The sequence below is a fragment of the Zingiber officinale genome, chromosome 4A (genome assembly GCF_018446385.1).
Source record: "Zingiber officinale cultivar Zhangliang chromosome 4A, Zo_v1.1, whole genome shotgun sequence".
Taxonomy (NCBI): Eukaryota; Viridiplantae; Streptophyta; class Magnoliopsida; order Zingiberales; family Zingiberaceae; genus Zingiber; species Zingiber officinale.
In genome coordinates, this window is record NC_055992.1 from 5,546,248 (window position 1) to 5,566,545 (window position 20,298).

Here is a 20,298-nt window from a genome sequence, read left to right on the forward strand (position 1 = left end):
TGATTCCTACGAGGATAGTCCGCTTTCCAATGTCCAGACTGCTTGCAGATGAAGCACCTGCCCTTCGGCTTCTTCATTCCAGCTTTCTGTCCTGTACCCTGAGGTTTATTCACCTTCTTTGCTGAAAAGATCTGTTTCTTCTTCTTCTTGCCTCTCGACTTAGAAGTAGAACCATTTTCAGCATAGTGAATATGAGAACTGTGTCGAAATATTCCTTCTGCTGCCTGTAGTTCTGTCGAAAGTTCCGCCAACGTATACTCTCTTTTATTCATGTTATAGTTCAGGCGGAACTGCTCAAAACTTCTAGGTAGCGTTTGGAGAATTATATCGACCTGGGTTTCCCCATCGATTTCTCCTCCAAGGACTTGTATTTCATTTAGATAAGTCATCATTTTGAGGATATGATCCCTTACGGGTGTCCCCTCAGACATGGTGATTGTCATTAGCTTTCTCATTGCCTCTTGCCTAGTAGTCCGACTCTGGTGCCCAAAGAGTTCTTTGAGATTGTTCATTATATCATAAGCTGTTGGTAAATCTTGATGTTGATGTTGCAATACATTTGACATTGACGTCAAAATGTAACACCGTGCCATCTCATCAGCTTTTACCCATTTCTTATGATACTCATGTTAGAGTGTATACTAAAAGCCTAGCTTTTGGTATAAACATTTATCTAGAAATAAGAATCACATTGGTCAAATGTCTACATTTATGATAAATGTAGTTGCTCAATTAATTTATATTGTAGATAACATGGTGTGTGGTGTCACATACAGAAGATCATGTTATCGGTTCCTTATAAATTATAAACAGTAGCTCACGACCAAGATGAAAAGGAACAAACCATTGGAAGGTCGTAGTGTAATTAGGTATTAGTTTATCTTAACTATATAATTACACTAGTACACTTAGAGTGTATTGAGTAGGACCATTTGAGGTCGTTCCTTTTATACTGACTTTATAAAGGAACAAAGATCTCAGTTATTATGGAAGTGTATGCTCTTAATCCTAATATAATAACAAGCACATATATTTGATATTTATTTCTTTAATTTATCAATGGGTGAGATTTAGTTCGATAAATCAATAAGCCCGATAAGTTGGGAAATGATATCACTTATAGTGTGTGTTGTTGATTATAGAAGGAAACTGTGTCCTAGTGATCTAGGTTGAGAATGTCCCCAAGAGGAGCTCATAAGGATTGTCATGTTAAACCCTACAGGTGGACTTAGTCCGACATGACAATGAAGTTGAGTGGTACTACTCTTGGAGCTAGATATTAATTAAGCGAGTTGTCAGTAACTTACTTAATTAGTGGACATTTGTTATCTTAAACACAGGGAGACTAACACACTCATAATAAGAAGGAGCCCAAAATGTAATTTGGGATTGGTGCGGTAGTTCAATAATAGTTCTTTAGTGGAATGAATTATTATTGATGAAATTAAGTTGTGTGTTCGGGGCAAACACGGGATGCTTAATTTCATCGGGAGACCAAAACCAATTCCTCCTCTCGGTCCCTATCGTAGCCTCTATTATATAGAGATTTATACCCACCGCATACCCACCTTCTTACCCATCCAATGGGGCCGGCCAAGCTAGCTTGGAACCCAAGCTAGGGCCGGCCAAGACCAAGTGGATGAGCCATGTAGGTGGTCGGCCAAAGCTTGGGTCCCAAGCTTAGGTGGCCGGCCACTAGAATATTAAAAAGGATTTTTATTAAAATTATTTCTTATGTGGATATCATGATTTTAAAAGAGAGTTTAAAAAATTAAAAATTTCCTTTTATAGTTTTCTACAAAAGATTAAGAGAAGAGATTAATCTCTTTCCTTATTTGTAGTTTAAAAGGATGGTTTTAATTTTTGGTTAAAAACTTTCCTTATTTGTAAATCATCTACATGTTTAAAAGAGAGTTTAAAATTTGAAATCTTTCCTTATTTGTTGATTAAAGGAGGATTTTAAATTTTAAGAAAACTTTCCTTTTTAACCATGTTCATGATTTAAAAGAAAATTTAAAACTTAATAATTCTCTTTTATTAGTTTCTACAAAAGATTGAGAAAAGATTTGATATCTTTCCTTATTTGTAGATTAAAAGAGATTTTAATTTTTAGAGATAACTTTCTTTTTATCCACATGTTTAAAAGAAAGATTTTAATTTATTAAATTTCCTTTTTATAAACCAATCATGAAGGGATTAAATTATTGAAGAAATTTTATAAATTTCTGGAGACAAATTAGGAAGTTTTAATTAATTAAAACTCTCCTTGTTTGTAGCTTTTATGTGGCCGGCCAAATAAAATTGAGAAAGAAAATTATTTTAATTAAATAATTTTTCCTTTTCAATGGAAAAAGAATTAAGGAAATTTTTATTAAATTTTCCTTATTTGCTAGGATCAAGGATTATAAAAGAGGGGGTAGAGGAGGCTTCAAGGCTAACGACTCTATTATATTTTCTCCCTCTTTTCCTTGGTGGTGTGGCCGGCCCTATTTCTCTCCTCTCCTCTTGTTGGCCGAAACTTATCTCTTGGTGGAGCTTTTGTTAGTGGTCGGATCAAGGAAGGAGAAGAAGGAGAGAAAGCAAGCCTCGTTTCTAGCATCCCTTGGAGCATGGTGGTGGTGGCCGAACCTCTTCATCCTAGAAGATGTTTTGATGGCCGAAACTTGCAAGGAAGAAGAAGGTGATTGGTGGTTTCTCATCTCGGAAGATCGTTGCCCACACAACGTCCGAGGTTAGAAGAGGAATACGGTAGAAGATCAAGAGGTCTTTCTAAAAGGTATAACTAGTAATTTTTGTTTCCGCATCATACTAGTTATTTTTGGAAATAATACCAAATACAAGAGGCATGCGATTCTAGTATTTCGAATATGTTTTTCGATGTTGTGTTCTTTTATTTTTTTTTTCCCTTGTGATTTGATTGTTCTTTTCGGTTAACCTAAAGTTATTTTAGGAAATTAAATATTAGCTTTCCATAAAAGGTTTTGTCTAGTCGGTGGTGGTTGCTCCCATATCCAAGAAGGTCATGTGCCTCGCCACGTCAGTACTGGGAACCAATTATGGAAATTAATATTTAATGGAATTAATAACTTAAGGTGATTTGGGTCGAACGTGTTAAGTTCCGCAGGAGACCCAAGTCAAAACCTAAAAGAACGAATAGATTAAGTTTTGGATCAAACGTGTTAAGTTCCGCAGGCTATCCAAAATTTAATTTAAAAGAACACATGGTAGCTAGGAAAAGGTTCAGACATTTGTACAAAATTTTTGTACAGTGGAACCTCTAGGTTTTCCGAGTAGCAACCAACAACTCAATCTCCTCTGGGGTAGAGTCACCGTCAGGTGCATCAGGGCAAGCCTCAGTTAGTACAAACTTATAGCTCTCAGCAGTAAAAACAATGTCCAGGTTTCTTTTCCAATCAATATAGTTGGGACCAGTAAGTTTGTTCTCTTTCAGTATAATGGCCAGTGGGTTGAAAGTCATCCTAAGAATCACAAAATAAACTTTGGTCAAGACTCTAAATTTAGAATAATATTGATTCCTCAAACAATACTATTTTAAATTAACCAACACCTCAAATCACCGTGAATATTGTATGCCACGTTAGTGTAGACGTATACAAATTCAACATTTGTAAGAGGAGGGAGTGACCCATTAATTTTATTATCTTGTCATCCTAACTTTATGATAAATAAAATTAATAGTTGGCTTCACTTTGGTCACACAAAACAATAGCAGTGACTCCGTTGGGGAGGATACTATTGAATGCGTCTAAGTGTATACCATTACTTGATACTAAGTCCATTAAATAGGATTGTGCCCCTTCAGTTGGAGAAGATCACACGCTCCTAAATAATTTCCTATAACCATCCATAAAAGGAAGTTTGATCTAGTGATCTGTAACAAACTCATCCGTTGTGGAAGGAGGCACTCAGAGCCAACACGCAACTTGTTGCATCACTTACAAACCAGTAATGGAGACCATGGGATTTATTAAAATCCCTCTCCCACTTAGTTATTTAAAATGAGGGTTTTTAAACTATCCTAGCATACATCACATGCATATAAACATCACAGTAAATAAAAGCAATAAATTTGGAAATTAATTTTCCAACTATTATGGTCTTTTCCATCACTGTCTTCAGTATGCTCCAACCCTAACTGCTGCCATCTTTAGCCACCGCCATCGGGTCGAGTTGTCGCATCCATCTTGCTTCTTATTTCGTTGCGCCTCTGGTGCTCCAAAAGTACCACGCCTCGCAAGAATCCGATCCGCGACAAAAATAGAATTTTATATATATCGATCCTATATTCAAGGAGGGAATGTACATGTAATCTAGATCGAAAAATAAAATTCTAAAAATAATACAGCTCCTGCTGTATTTTATACATACAATCATGCACACAAATAATGCCCTTGACATGTCCAAGGGTCCAATCACACACAATATCAATAAGCCATAATAGTTAAAGCCTGCAACCAAAGAGTTAGCACATCCTACTATTTTCCTGCCTAAATTATGTATGACATGTGCATAACCTATTTGAATTCTAAAAATACACAGAGGCAAACCCTAGCTCTGATAGCAATTGTTGGTTAATCCTAGGAAAACGTACCGGTTCCACTGTACAAAAAAAATTTTGTGCAAGTGTTGAACCTTTCCTTAAATAACCTATTGTGTTCCTTAGAAATTAAATTATGAATCGCAGACGGAACTTAACATCATTGATTCCAAATTTAACTTATATGTTCTTAATGGTTTAGATTTGAATCGCAAGCGGAACTTAACACTATTGATTCAAATCTACCTAAGTTATTAATTCTATAAATATTAATTTCCAAAATTGGCTTCCAGGACTGCATGGCGAGACACATGGCCTTCTTGGATATGGCAGCAACCACCACCGCCTAGGCAAAGCCTTTTAAGGAAAGCTAATATTTATTTCCTTAAATAACTCTAGGTTAACCAAAAAGAACAATCGAATCACAAATTCGAAAAAGAAGAAAACACAAACTCGAAAAATAAATTCGATAAACTAGATCTAATTGCCTCTTATATTTAGAATTCATACAAAGAAAAATAACTAGTATGATGCGGAAGAAAAATACTAGTTATACCTTCTCTTTGTAAGCTAATGACCTCGAGATCTTCTGCCGTATTCCTCGCCTCACCTTGGACGTCGTGTGGGTGACGATCCTCCAAGATGAACACCACCCAAAAGAATCCTTCCTCTTCCTCTAAAATCCGGCCACCACCACCACCAAGGAGAAGAGAGCAAAGGGAAAGGGAGAAGGGAGAGGGTCGACCACCAAGAGGTCTCCAAGCAAGAGAATAAGAGTTGTATCTCATGAAGCCCCCTCACCCCTTCTTTTATATTTCTTGCCCAAGGCAAATAAGAAAAAACCTTTTACAAAAAATAAAATCATCCAAGAGTTTTTCCTTTTCCCTTTTTATTTTTCCTTTTCTTTCCTCTTGATTGAATCAATCACCAATCAATGGTTGTGATCAATCCTATATGGTTTAGGATTAAGTTTGGCCGACCCCTTGCTTGGGCACCAAGCAAGGTGGCTGGCCACCATATTTAGGAAAGGAATAATTATTTTTTTTTTATAAAATTTTACAAGAGAAAAAACTCTTATAAAATTTTACAAGCTCTCTTTCCTAAAGTAGGAGTTAAAAAAGGAAAGTTTCTAAAAATTTAAAACCATGTTTTAAATTTAAAAACTCTCTTATAAAATTTCCTTTTTTAACATGATGATAGAAAATTTTAATTTTAAAACTTATCTCCCTTTTTTCTTAAACCATGAGGATGGTTAAAAAAGGAAAGTTTTAAAACTTTTAAAACTCTCTATTAAAACATGTGGCCTAATTCAAATAAGGAAAGTTTTTTAAAAAATTAAAATCTCTCTTTTAAAACTTATAGTTTTCTACAAAGTGAAGATTTTAAAAATTCAAAACATCCCTCCTATTTGAATTAATCTTGGTCGGCCCCTATAAGCTTGGTCACCAAGCAATAGGGTCGGCCCCTATAAGAGGATGTGGTCGGCCATTGCTTGGTCACCAAGCAATGGTCCGACCCCCTTCTTGGACACCAAGAAGAGCCTTACATTTGGATGGACTTGAGGCTATAATGAGGCTACGACAAGGACCTAGAGGAGAAATTAGTTTTAGCCTTCCGATGAGCTTGAGTATCCCGTGCTCACCCCAAACACACAACTCAAGTTCATCGATAATAACTCATTCCACTAGAGAGTTATTACCGCACTACCGCACCAATCCCAAATTACATTATGGACTCCTTCTTATCATGAGTGTGTTAATCTCCCTGTATTTAAGATTACGAATGCCCACTAATTAAGTTACTGACAACTCACTTAATTAATATCTAGCTCCAAGAGTAGTACTACTCAACTTTATTGTCATGTCGGACTAGGTCCACCTGCAGGGTTTAACATGACAATCCTTATGAGCTCCTCTTGGGGACATTCTCAACCTAGATAACTAGGACACAGATTCCTTCTATAATCAACAACACACACTATAGGTAATATTATTTCCCAACTTATCGGGCATATTGATTTATCGAGCTAAACCTCACCCTTTGATAAATCAAAGAAATAAATATTAAATATATGTGCTTGTTATTATATTAGGATTAAGAGCACACACTTCCATAATAACTAAGGTTTAGTTCTTTTACTAAGTCAGTACAAAAAGAACTTACCTAAATGATCCTACTCAATACACTTAAAGTATATCAGTGTAATTTATTAGTCAAGATAAACTAATAATTAATTACACTACGACTATTCTGATGGTTTGTTCCTTTCCATCTTAGTCGCGAGCAATTGTTTATAATTTATAGAGAACCGACAACATGATCTTCTGAGTGTGACACCACACTCCATGTTGTCTACTATATAAATTAATTGAACAATTACATTTAATAAATAAATACAGATATTGACCAATGTGATTCTTTTATTTCAACAAATAAATGTTTACAAAAGCTAGGCTTTTAGTATACACTCTAACAATAACTATGTGTTTTAATGAACCTAAAACTTAAAGAAATGCACTAAATCAACATCTTAAGTTTTTGTCATCATCCTAACATCTCACTTGTATCTAATGTGTACTAAAACACATACAAGTCACCTTATAGTTCGTGTGAGATGTAAAATTTTGGTTTTGCCCTAATCTAGGGATCATGCATATCTATCTAGGTATTTTGAGGTTTTGAACATCCACCAAGGATGTTACTCGTTAGTAAATGTCATTTGTCCTTAATTGCAAGGAATTCAACATAATGCATGATATGTTATGGCATACATCAAAAAGAAATAATTTTCAAAAGAAAATTTCCTATAACTACATGATGTATATATGACATGACATGGTATTTTTGTATTTTTTATAATAAAACATGAATGCAACAACATGATGTCATGACATATGATCAGCAAACAAGGCATGACAAATTAGCATAAATAAAATACCTAGATTACCTATCTAAGTATCCTTAAACCTTAGCTAGTCTTAAAATTAAAACCTAGATTGCCCATTACTTCCCAAGAAAATGCCAAAATTCAATTTTGACATTTCTTTTAATTTTTCTAATTTTGTGTCAATTTAAATTAAGCATATTCCTCAAATTTTTGGCACAATTTACTCTTCCAAGAGTAATTAATCAAGTTAAGGCTTAAGTTGCATTTAATTTCCTAAGAACATACCACAATCCCAACTTGGTAGTTCTTATGATTTTTCCAAATGTGCCAAACTAATTGTAAAATTTAAATTTCTCACATTATGGCACATCTTACTCTTCCCACGAGTAAGCCTTTAATCCTTATCATTTTCAAAAATTAACAATAACCTTGAAAATGCTCTTAGAATGTCAATTTCATCAAAGTTGGGTTAACTACCCTTCCAATCAAAGTTGACACTCTCTAACTCATCTAAGAGGTAGAGAAAATGCTCCTAGGACCCAAAACTTACTGGAGCTCCTTGGATGCTCTAGGTACTTGTAAGAGTGTATACTAAAAGCCTAGCTTTTGGTATAAACATTTATCTAGAAATAAAAATCACATTGGTCAAATGTCTACATTTATGATAAATGTAGTTGTTCAATTAATTTATATTGTAGATAACATGGTGTGTGGTGTCATACACAGAGGATCATGTTATCAGTACCTTATAAATTATAAACAGTAGCTCACGACCATAATGGAAAGGAACAAACCATTGGAAGGTCGTAGTGTAATTAGGTATTAGTTTATCTTAACTATATAATTACACTAGTACACTTAGAGTGTATTGAGTAGGACCATTAGAGGTCGTTTCTTTTATACTGATTTTATAAAGAAACAAAGACCTCAGTTATTATGGAAGTGTGTGCTCTTAATCCTAATATAATAACAAGCACATATATTTGATATTTATTTCTTTAATTTATCAATGGGTGAGATTTAGTTCGATGAATCAATAAGCCCGATAAGTTGGGAAATAATATCACTTATAGTGTGTGTTGTTGATTATAGAAGGAAACTGTGTCCTAGTGATCTAGGTTGAGAATGTCCCCAAGAGGAGCTCATAAGGATTGTCATGTTAAACCCTGCAGGTGGACTTAGTCCGACATGACGATGAAGTTGAGTGGTACTACTCTTGAGCTAGATATTAATTAAGTGAGTTGTCAGAACTTACTTAATTAGTGGACATTTATTATCTTAAACAGGGAGACTAACACACTCATAATAAGAAGGAGCCCAAAATGTAATTTGAGATTGGTGCGGTAGTTCAATAATAGTTCTTTAGTGGAATGAATTATTATTGATGAAATTAAGTTGTGTGTTCGGGGCGAACACGGGATGCTTAATTTCATCGGGAGACCAAAACCAATTCCTCCTCTCGGTCCCTATCGTAGCCTCTAGTATATAGAGATTTATACCCACCGCATACCCACCTTCTTACCCATCCAATGGGGCCGGCCAAGCTAGCTTGGAACCCAAGTTAGGGCCGGCCAAGACCAAATGGATGAGCCATGTAGGTGGCCGGCCAAAGCTTGGGTCCCAAGCTTAGGTGGTCGACCACTAGAATATTAAAAAGGATTTTTATTAAAATTATTTCTTATATGGATATCATGATTTTAAAAGAGAGTTTAAAAAATTAAAAATTTCCTTTTATATCTTTCTATAAAAGATTAAGAGAAGAGATTAATCTCTTTCCTTATTTGTAGTTTAAAAGGATGGTTTTAATTTTTGGTAAAAACTTTCCTTATTTGTAAATCATCTACATGTTTAAAAGAGAGTTTAAAATTTGAAATCTTTCCTTATTTGTTGATTAAAGGAGGATTTTAAATTTTAAGAAAACTTTCAATTTTAATCATGTTCATGATTTAAAAGAGAGTTTAAAATTAAATATTCTCTTTTATAAGTTTCTACAAAAGATTAAGAAAAGATTTGATATCTTTCCTTATTTGTAGATTAAAAGAGATTTTAATTTTTAGAGATAACTTTCTTTTTATCCACATGTTTAAAAGAAATATTTTAATTTATAAAATTTCCTTTTTATTAACCAATCATGAAGGGATAAAATTATTGGAGAAATTTTTATAAATTTCTAGAAATAAATTAGGAAGTTTTAATTTTTGTTTTAATTAAAACTTTCTTTGATTTGTGGATTGTGGTGGCCGGCCAAATAAGTTGGAAAAAGGAAATTAATTTTTAATTAATTAATTTTTCTTTTTCGTGGCAAAAGAATTAAGGAAGGTTTTATTAATTTTTCCTTATTTGCCAAGACCAAGGATTATAAAAGAGGGGATAGAGGAGGCTTCATGGTGAACAACTCTATTCTTTTTCTTCCTCTCTTTTCTTCTTTGGTGTGGCCGGCCCTATTTCTCTCCTCTCCTCTTGTTGGCCGAAACTTATCTCTTGGTGGAGCTTTTGTTAGTGGCCGGATCAAGGAAGGAGAAGAAGGAAAGAAAGCAAGCCTCGTTTCTAGCATCCACTAGTAGAATTTCCTTGATTTACTTCACATATTCACCGAAGTAGTAGATAAATAATTACCGAAGTAGACGCACGTGAAGTAATAGGGAACTATATTACTTCAGATATTAACCGAAGTCGTAGATAGGGTTTTTGACGAAGTCTTTGTTCGGTTCAAGGAGGAAAAATTGATTCAGAATTGGACCAATGCCGAAGTAAAAAAATATCTTTTACTTCATTGATTTTGTAATGTGCCAAAGTAATAGATATTTTATTACTTCACAATTTACATTGATTACCGAAGTAAATGCTTTCTTTAACTTCGAAATTATGCTGGTTTTATTTATTCACCATATAATTTTAGTATTGAAGTATATAATCCAATTTTATTGCAACACAATTTTAACAAAAAAAACACAATTTTATTGAAACACAATCCACAAGTATATATCCACAAATCTTAAGTATATATAACCAAAATGTATATCCACAAGTACATGAAAAAAATCCACAATGATCCCAAATATGTATACCAACATACACGACCTATACATACGAGTAGACAAATTTGCTCTATTTCTGGCTTCATCATATTGAGATTACATTGAAGAGCGTGTACTCTGACCAAGAAAAGAAGACTGCATCATAAATCACAAACCAAAATTAGCATACTACAAAGAAAATTGGGCTTATAGATTTAGCAAATCAACTAGAGTTAGCGTTTATCACTCATGTGCTAGCAAAATTAACACCAGATCTGATAGGAAAATGATAACTTAAATACAATTATAAAATCCTACATGCATGGCCAAAAGATATATACTGAAGTCTGAATATAAGAAAGAGAGCAGTATAGTGATAACACTTGCTTTTTCTCCTAAATCTTATACTTTTGAACTTATAGGAAATTGGTAATGGAGGCTAGCAAACTTGAAATTATTTGTGTACAAAACCTTAATTTGCCTACACTTTACCAAAAAGTCACAATACAAATATGAATATCAAAAGCTCAAGATCTACTGCAAAAGAATCACATCGCACCTTGGAAGAGCTGTTGCTTTAATTTATGTCAAAAGAAAACCAAAGTGAGCTGCAAGCATGAGCGAAAGCATTAAAAAGAACAAAATTAGTGTATAAAAGTAATGACATGAAAACTTTGAATACAAAAGCTAAAAAGGTAATTTCTATACATACATGTTGGTTTTAATCTCTCTTTTTTTTTTTGTTTCAGGAGCAACAGTCATGTTCTTGATAAGACCAAAACTCTCTCTGGAATGCTCAACATCTATGAGGGAATCAAGTGCAGGTTCTTTTTATTCATATTGAAAGTTTTCTTATTAATAAATAATTTGCAACATGCTAATAACAACTCCACTAAGAATTTTAAGAACAAAATTATTGAAATAATAAAGTCAAGACATTCAATTATTCATTAATTGTCTTGCAACATATGTGGGCAAGACATAAGTAGCTTGCTCAACTTTATTTTTGATAGTCAGGAACAAAAGATTCATGTCATGTTTAGAAAACCCAGGTAATAAAGCTCTCACTACATATGTGCTATAAACAAGACAACAAGCACTAAATATGATTTTTCCTAAAAAGAATAAGACCCTAGGATATGATTTTGATCTTACAAGGAATTAAAGTTTCGTAAAAAGGATAAAGTATACATGGTTGACCAGTTGCGATGCTTCATCTAGCCCGCCATACCTATGTTGGAGAATCAACTCTTTTAGACCAACACTCTGGCTCCAAGTTTATGTGCAAAAGCTTATGTCAAATAAGGTGTGGGCATACCCATGTAGAAGTAAATAAATTACTTGAACAATGTTTAGAATAAACATGAATATGGAAACAATGTTTAGAATTTTAAACAAGTTTAGAAAATTTGTTTATTTTGTGAGGATTTTGATAATTTTAGAACAAAGAACACAACATTGATAGACAGACATAAAGAAAATGAGAAAGAATGAACAAATTTCAAACCTTTGTGAACTGGAAACTCGAAGGTTAGCGGGTGGTCGGAGTAGCAACAGGGATCGCGATCACGATCTTGTTTTTAGAATGAACAAATTGAAACTTGATCTTTGGTCAGAAATCTGGAAATTGGCTCAGATCCCAAAAGGCTCCGGGGAAGGCACGGTAGGAGTGGAGAGGTGACGGGGCTATTGTTGATGAAGTTGTTGTTGACGAAAATTGGGCTCAACTCATGGAAGAAGCTAATCACTCCTGGATCGAACCCTGGAGGCATGAAAAGTGTGGGGGAGATGGACAGGAGCGAGGCCAGCACCAGCGACAAGATCCCAAGGAAGGAGGTGGTCCGGTCGAGGGTCGGTCCACCCTCGATATCCTTGGCCTCCCTCATGTGTGGCGTTTATGCAGATGCCGATCTCTCGAAGGAGGCGATGAGGGCGATGGGGGAGATCGCCCTGGCCGGGGGTCAGAGGAAGCGGCGTAACCAGGAGGGGCGGATCGACAGGGGAGGAGAGGGAGTTTAGGGTTTGTCGCAGAAAGATTTTGGAGGAGGGTTTCATGGAGGAGGGTGGAGGAAGATAGATGAGGGTTCTCGCCGCAGATGAAGAAGATGACGGAGGAGGGCGGAGGATGGTAGATGAGGGTTCTCACCGCAGATGAAGAAGATGGCGGAGGATGGTAGATGAAGGTTCTAGCATAGATGAAGAAGATGGCGGAGCAGGGCTGAGGGCGCAGATGAAGAAGATGCTGGTGGTTTCTTCTCGTCGCTTCGCTAGGTTAGAGAAAAGAACGGGGCGCGTGTTGATAGTTTGGATGCTCTTAGTTTTTGGGATTTTGTTCGGTGCAAGGTTAAATTATCCTGTTCATCATTTTACTTCATCAAATTTCTTTTCGAAGTAATAGACTACCAAAAATAGGTAGTGAAGTCCGCATTTTTTAAAACATGAAGTAAAATATATTTTTTTACTTCTCCAATGTTATTGCCGGAGTCGTTTATTATATACTACTTCGAAATCTCTAATTCCCGAAGTAATGAGTGCCGAAGTAAAAAATGATTCTTCTACTAGTGCCTTGGAGCATGGTGGTGGTGGCCGAACCTCTTCATCCTAGAAGATGTTTTGATGGCCGAAACTTGCAAGGAAGAAGAAGGTGCTTGGTGGTTCTCATCTCGGAAGATCGTTGCCCACACAACGTCCGAGGTTAGAAGAGGAATACGGTAGAAGATCAAGAGGTCTTTCTAAAAGGTATAACTAGTAATTTTTCTTTCCGCATCATACTAGTTATTTATGGAAATAATACCAAATACAAGAGGCTTACGATTCTAGTGTTTCGAATTTGTTATCGATATAGTGTTCTTTTGTTTTTCTTTTCCTTGTGATTTGATTGTTCTTTTCGGTTAACCTAAAGTTATTTTAGGAAATTAAATATTAGCTTTCCATAAAAGGTTTTGTCTAGTCGGTGGTGGTTGCTCCCATATCCAAGAAGGCCATGTGCCTCGCCACGTCAGTACTGGGAACCAATTATGGAAATTAATGTTTAATGGAATTAATAACTTAAGGTGATTTGGGTCGAACGTGTTAAGTTCCGCAGGAGATCCAAGTCTAAACCTAAAAGAACATATAGATTAAGTTTTGGATCAAAAGTGTTAAGTTCCGCAGACGATCCAAAATTTAATTTAAAAGAACACATGGTAGCTAGGAAAAGGTTCAGACCTTTGTACAAAATTTTTGTACAATAGAACCTCTAGGTTTTCCGAGTAGCAACCAACAGTACTCACTAGGGATAACCTCCCTAGATACCTTCTTAATGACCTTGTTAGTCTTCTTAGAAGCTTTGGTCACCTTTTCTAGATCAACTCTTGGGATTGCCTCCCTTGTAACCTTTTTAGTGACTTTCTTAGACTTCTTAGAAATCTTAGTCACGTTTGTTGTTACAAAAATACTTCTAGGGATAACTTTCCTTGTATTTTTGACTTGACCACTAGGACTAAGGTTAGTTCCATAGCTATATAGAACTCTATGGTAAGAAGGCACATCCTTTTTGGTTTTAAATTAGTATCCCAAACCTCTATGACCGTTGGATGACCCTTGTTGTCCTAAACCTAGGTTTTGCTAATTTTCCCTTTTAGGATATTTTCCATCCTTCTTAGGGCATTTTCTAGTTTATCAAGTCTTGACCTCAAGACTTGATTTTCCATCATTAAATCCTTAGTTTTTGATTTTTCATTGAATCCTTGAGCATTTTTATTATTAGGCTTGTAGCTAAAATCCTTAAAGTTCTTGCCTAAATTTTTATCTACCTTCCTAACCTTAGGTGTGGTAGTTTTAGCATGAAGGGCTACATGTTTTTCCTTAATACTATTATGTTTTCTATTTTTATGGTAAATAGCATTAAAATGATATAAATTTGAGCTAGCATGCCTTTTACCATAATTTAAAGAGGTAGGCTCAATAAATGATACCTTTTGTTTTACCTTGGAGGCTCCCCCTTGAGTTGTGCTTCCTCCTTGAGCCTTGACCGCTTTCTTCCCTTTGGGACATTGACTCCGATAGTGTCCCTTTTTATTGCAAGAAAATCACACAATGTGCTCCTTGCTCTTCTTTGTTCCGCGAGCGGTCTCCTTGGGCTTCTCCTTGCCCTTTGGTACCACTTGACCCTTCTTCTTGGACAATTTAGGGCATTTGCTTTTGTAGTGCCCATGTTCCCTACACTCAAAATATATAATATGATTTTTATTTTTAATTAAAACATTTATACCTTCACATGTAGGGATGGCACATGATCCTCCATTTGATGTTTCTTGATTTTTGGAGGATGCATCATCTTCTTCTCCTCTTGACTCGGATGTAGAAGCTTCTCCTTCTTCTTTATCCGATGTCACCAAAGGTTGCTCCCCCTCAATCCTAGAGGTGGAGGCTTCTTCATCTTCCTCTTGTACATAGAACAAAGAGTATGCTCCCTCTTTGCCCTTTTCATTGTATTCCTTTGAAGATGAAGCTTCTTGGACCTCTTCTTCAGAAGTTAAGCATCTCTCAACTTTGAAATCCTCTTCCTTTTGATCTTGCTCCATTGAGTCGCCCTCTTTGGATTTTTCTTGGATTGGTACAATGGAGGGTTCTTCATGAAGCTTGGCTAGCTTGCTCCATAGCTCTTTGGCATCCTCAAATTCTCGAATTTGAGCCAATATATTGCTTGGCAACAAATTGACCAAAAGCTTGGTCACTTTATCATTTGCCTCGCTCCTTTGAATTTGCTCTTGACTCCATTTGCTCTTCTTGAGGATCTTGCCCTTTGAACTTGTTGGAGCTTTGAAGCCTTCCATTAGAGCAAACTATTGCTCTATCTCCATCATAAGAAAATTTTCAATTCTTGATTTCCAAGAATCGAAACTCGTGGATACATATGGTGGAGACACCCTTGTGTCGAATCCGAGTCCATCTCGGAATTCCATCTTGAAGTTGAGCCTTTTGATAAAGTTTTTGACTTAATGAATTTTCTTCAACTTCTTCACCCTCTAGCTTTGTTGCCCCTTCCGGCGATGATTCCGGTGAAGAGCGACCTTGCTCTGATACCACTTGTTGGGGTCGAAAAGTAGCTAGAGGGGGTGAATAGCTCGTCATGATCTCATGCTCGTCGTTGCTTGCTTCTTGTGATGATGTGCAGCGGAAAATACAAGAGCCAAACACCAACAACGCTAACTCTAGGGATTTACTTGGTATCCACCTCAAGAAGAGGTGACTAGTCCAAGGATTCACACACTCACGCACCCTCCACTGTGAAAATACTCCTTTACGGTAACTACCGTAGGCGGAGAAGCCTTACAATCTCACAATATAATAATGAGAAAGAAAGAAGCAAAATACAAATGAATCTTACAAGATTACAATGAAAACCCTAGCTTTTTCTTCTTCTTGTTGCAACTCGCCTCTTGACTTGGATGAACATCCAAGAACCTTCAAGACCTGGCGGCGAGGAAGAAAAGATCGCTGTGGAGAGCTGCTGTGATCGCTTGTGGAGAAGGCATGAAGCACTATCAAAGAAAACGCTCGCCAACGTCTATATTTGCGCCAATGGTCGAATCCCAATCGATTGGATTTCTCCCAATTGATTGGGAAGGCTTTGGATCGATCGACGGATCGATCCAGAGTGCCTCTGAGCTCTCTGGAACGCCCTGAATCAATTTCCCGATCGATTCAAGGCTTCTCGAGTGATTTCCAGCGCTCTAATAGATCGGCCGATCGATTGGAGGTTTCAATCGATCAACGGATCGATTCAGAAGCTCACTGTTCGCTCAAAAACTCTCCCAATCGATTGACCAATCGAATGAACCCCCCAATTGATTGGCCAATCGATTGGAAAGTAGAAAACTAGGTATAACTTGAAATTAGCTTCGTTTCGCATCCGAGATCACCTCATTCTAATGTCCGAGTCAAAAGTTATGGCCTTCGGAAGTTTACTACATCCGAACTTCCTAGTTCCATGCCAACTCCCTATTGGACTTACGACCGCTAAGAATTCGGTCAACTTTTGACCCATCTGGACTTTCTCTTTGTGCCAAGTGTCCGATCCTCCATTACCCACTTGGACTTCCTTCCACCAGATGTCTGGTCACTCTTGACCCATCTGGATTTCCTCGTGCATGTCTTCACTCACCAGGTCTTTCCATCTACCTACCTTTACTCACTAGGTCTTTTACCTGGCTTCACTCACCAAGATTTTTCCACTGCCCGGCTTCACTCACCGGGACTTTCCATCTGCCTACCTTCACTCACCAGGACTTTCACCTAGCTTCACTCACTAGGATTTTCCATCTGCCTAGCTTCACTCACCGGGACTTTCACCTAGTTTCACTCACTAGGATTTTCACCTAGCTTCACTCACTAGGATTTTCCAGTCAAGTATTCAGTCAACCTTGACCTACTTGACTCTCCTTCACAAACTCCCCACATGAACAATTACACCTGCAATCTCCATGTGTTGTCTACATATATTGTCAAATATCGAAACTCAATCATCAAGACTCAAGCTTGACCTAATTCAAGCTCAGTCAAATAGGTCAACCTTGACCTAGGAAATATTGCACCAACAGGAGTTTCCGGGGACTAATCCACCGACGGATTGAGGGATCATCCACCTTATGGACAGTCGTGGAGTAGGAGTAAGTTATCTCTGAACCACGTTACATCGACATGTATTGGTTTGCATTTCTTTCTTATTTATGTTTGTATTTGTATTTGTATTTGTATTTGTATTTGTTATTGTATTTCCGCTTGCACACTAACAAATATGTAGGAAGTAATCGATTTAGGGTGCTGTCTATCGAACCCCCCTTCTAGCCGGCCATTGATCCCCTACACAAAATTCTCAAGAGGAGCAAGTGAAGCCAAGAGCAAATCCAAAGATGTGAGGTCAATGATAAAATGACCAAGCTATTGGTCAATCTATTACCTAGCAACATCTTGAAGCAAGCGGGAGAATTTAAAGATGCCAAGGAGCTTTGAAGTAAATTGGCAAGGATCCCCTCCACTGCACTAAATCAAGAAGGATCCAAAAAGTGTGACTCATTGGATCAAGATCAAGAGGAAGAAGACTCCGAAGTTGAGAGATGCTCAACATTCGAAGAAGTCTAAGAAGTTTCATCTTCAAAAGAATACAACGAAAATGGCAAAGAGGGAGCATACTCTTTGTTCTATGTACAAGATGAAGATGAAGAGGCCTCCACCTTCATAATTAATTTAGGATAAAATTAAATATAAAAAATAAATTAAATTTAATTAATGGATAACTACTTTAAAAAACTTTAATTTTATTCTCTCCTGCATCACTTACTCATTGCTTTTGATTTGAAGTAATTCGGAATTCTTTCCATGAGTTTCATCCAAAATGATTGATGAATCTATATCATTCAAAAATTTAAAAACTTAATATTTTTCAAACACAAGAAGTTCTAATAATCCATTAGTTATGGAATATAATTTCCATAGATCTTAGAATAAGATTATAATAAATTTTATCAAACTTTTATCAGTTTAAAAATTATTATTTTTAATTTATTCTATAAATTTAAATTTATAGATATAAATATATTAAAGAGATTTACCAAAGTACATTGTTTTTAATTTTTATTTAAAGTGATTTAGAATTTTCACGTTCATCACTTAATTTTTATGAAAAGAAAGTGACAGAAAGAGAAAAGGGCATTTCTCAAGTATAGATCTTGATTTGTGATTTGTGATTTGTGATTTGGATATTATAAAAGTTAGTTAGGCAATATGAGACATTTGCATGTGCGAATTAGTAAAATGCCTCCGTTGAAATTAAAGATTTTAGAGAAGGATTGTTCAGATGTAACTCACGATGATAAAAACTGATTATGTTTATCCCCAATGTCTCCGACAATTTATCCCAAGATTTTACGATGAGAGTACCTCGTACACTGTCAACTTGGGACCATCCCGAAAAAACTTCCTAATTAACTCACGATTGTGAAATCCGGAGAGAAGATATCAATCTCCCAAGACAAGACTGACGGGCGGCCATGGAGATGGAGCTCCAAGTTCTTCCCCCATCACTGTTATTAGCCTTCTTGTTCCTTCTTGCACTCAAATTCCTGCTCAAGAGTCGGCAGTCGGACTCCAAACCCAGACAAGTACTCTCACCGGAGCCGCCTCTGCCTCCCGGCCCCTGGCGGCTGCCCCTCGTCGGCCACCTCCACCACCTGGTCGGCAAGCCCACCCACCGCTTGCTGCGCGACCTCGCCGCCGTCCACGGCCCCGTCATGCTCCTCAAGGTCGGCCAGGTCGACGTCGTCGTCGTCTCCTCCACCGCAGCAGCAGAGGCCGTCGTAAAAACCCACGACGTGAACTGCGCCAACCGCCCGGAGGTCGCCGCCGTCCGCATCGTCGCCTACGGCTGCACCGACATCGCTTTCTCCTCCTACGGCCCCTACTGGCGCCAGATGAAGAAGGTTTGCATCGTCGAGATGCTCAGCGCGCGCCGTGTCAAGTCCTTCGCCGCCGTAAGGGAGCGCAACATACTCGACTTGACGAGGAACATGTCCACCGGATCTCCAGTCAACGTCAGCGAAAAATTCATGGCCTTGAGCAGCAACATCATCACCGAATCCTCCGTCGGCAAGATATACGACGGCTTTCTCCCGGTGGTGAGGGAGTTGATGGAAACGATCACCGGATTCAGCATCGTCGACTCCTTCCCGTCCTGGAAATTCCTAGACGTCCTCACCGGAACAACCTCGCGGTTCTGGCAAATCCGACGACGGCTCGACAAAATCATGGATGAGATCATCCAGCAGCACCAGACGGAGAAGAAGAGCAATCAATCAGAGGAGGACTTGATCGACGTGCTTCTGAGGATTAAAGAACAGGACGATCTGGAAATCCCCATCACACTCGACAACGTCAAAGCCTGTATAGTGGTCTGAATCGACAATCAAATCTCATCCCCGTGTTGTATCTGAACTGTATACTAATCTGTAGATTACAGGATATGTTCGTGGGAGGCACGGACACCACAGCGACGACTCTGGAATGGGCGATGTCGGAGTTGATGAGGAATCCCGAGGTGATGAACAAAGCACAGATCGAGGTGAGGGAGGCACTGAAAGGCAAGGCAGGAGTCGAAGACGGCGACGTGGAGAAGCTGAGCTACTTGAAGATGGTAATCAAGGAGACGCTGAGGCTGCACGTGCCGATCCCGCTGCTGCTGCCGAGGATGGCAAAGCAGAGCTGCAAGGTGATGGGATTCAAGATTCCGGAAGAAAGCAGAGTGCTGATCAACGCGTGGGCCATGGGGAGGGACCCTGAGTACTGGGAGAACGCGGAGAGCTTCCGGCCGGAGAGGTTCGCCGGAAGTGGGACGGACTACAAGGGGACGTACCTTGAGTACGTGCCGTTCGGCAGCGGGAGGAGGTTATGCCCGGGGTACCAGTTCGCCATGGCCACCATGGAACTGGCGTTGGCGCAGATGCTCCTCTGCTTCGACTGGGAGCTGCCTGGCGGGATGAGGCCAGAGGAGCTGAACATGGAGGAGATGTCTGGGGCGACGGCGTCCAGGAAGTCGGCCTTGTGGCTGATTGCTACCCCTCGATTTCCTCCGCCCGCTTGAGAACGTATCTTATCTTCTAAGCATGTTATTTATACTTTCCTCTAATTTGTATCAGTGCTAATTATTGCTGTGTTCTAAACCCCAACTGGTGGTTTAAGCTTAATACAGTATTACAGAATCTAAACTCCAAGTTGTTCTGTAACAATAATATATATCATAGTACATTGGGACGCTCAGATCATCTCCAGAAAGGATTCTATATCATAATACAAGTTTG

General features: G+C 37.8%; 1 protein-coding gene across 1 annotated transcript; it reads left to right on the top strand.

The window, feature by feature from the left end:
• The first annotated feature begins 18,480 nt into the window (after window positions 1-18,480).
• LOC121969374 (premnaspirodiene oxygenase-like) lies at window positions 18,481-20,258 on the top strand. Its single transcript, XM_042519449.1, has 2 exons — window positions 18,481-19,392; window positions 19,461-20,258. Exons 1-2 carry the CDS (start codon window positions 18,496-18,498, stop codon window positions 20,079-20,081), a joined length of 1,518 nt encoding a protein of 505 aa, XP_042375383.1. The 5' UTR covers window positions 18,481-18,495; the 3' UTR covers window positions 20,082-20,258.
• The last annotated feature ends 40 nt before the right edge of the window (window positions 20,259-20,298 follow it).

Excerpts from the sequence above, each read along its gene's own strand:
- LOC121969374 (XM_042519449.1), top strand. The coding sequence starts at position 18,496 with ATGGAGATGGAGCTCCAAGTTCTTCCCCCATCACTGTTATTAGCCTTC. Across the intron at positions 19,393-19,460 it reads ACGTCAAAGCCTGTATAGTG|GATATGTTCGTGGGAGGCAC; the intron begins GTCTGAATCGAC and ends TGTAGATTACAG.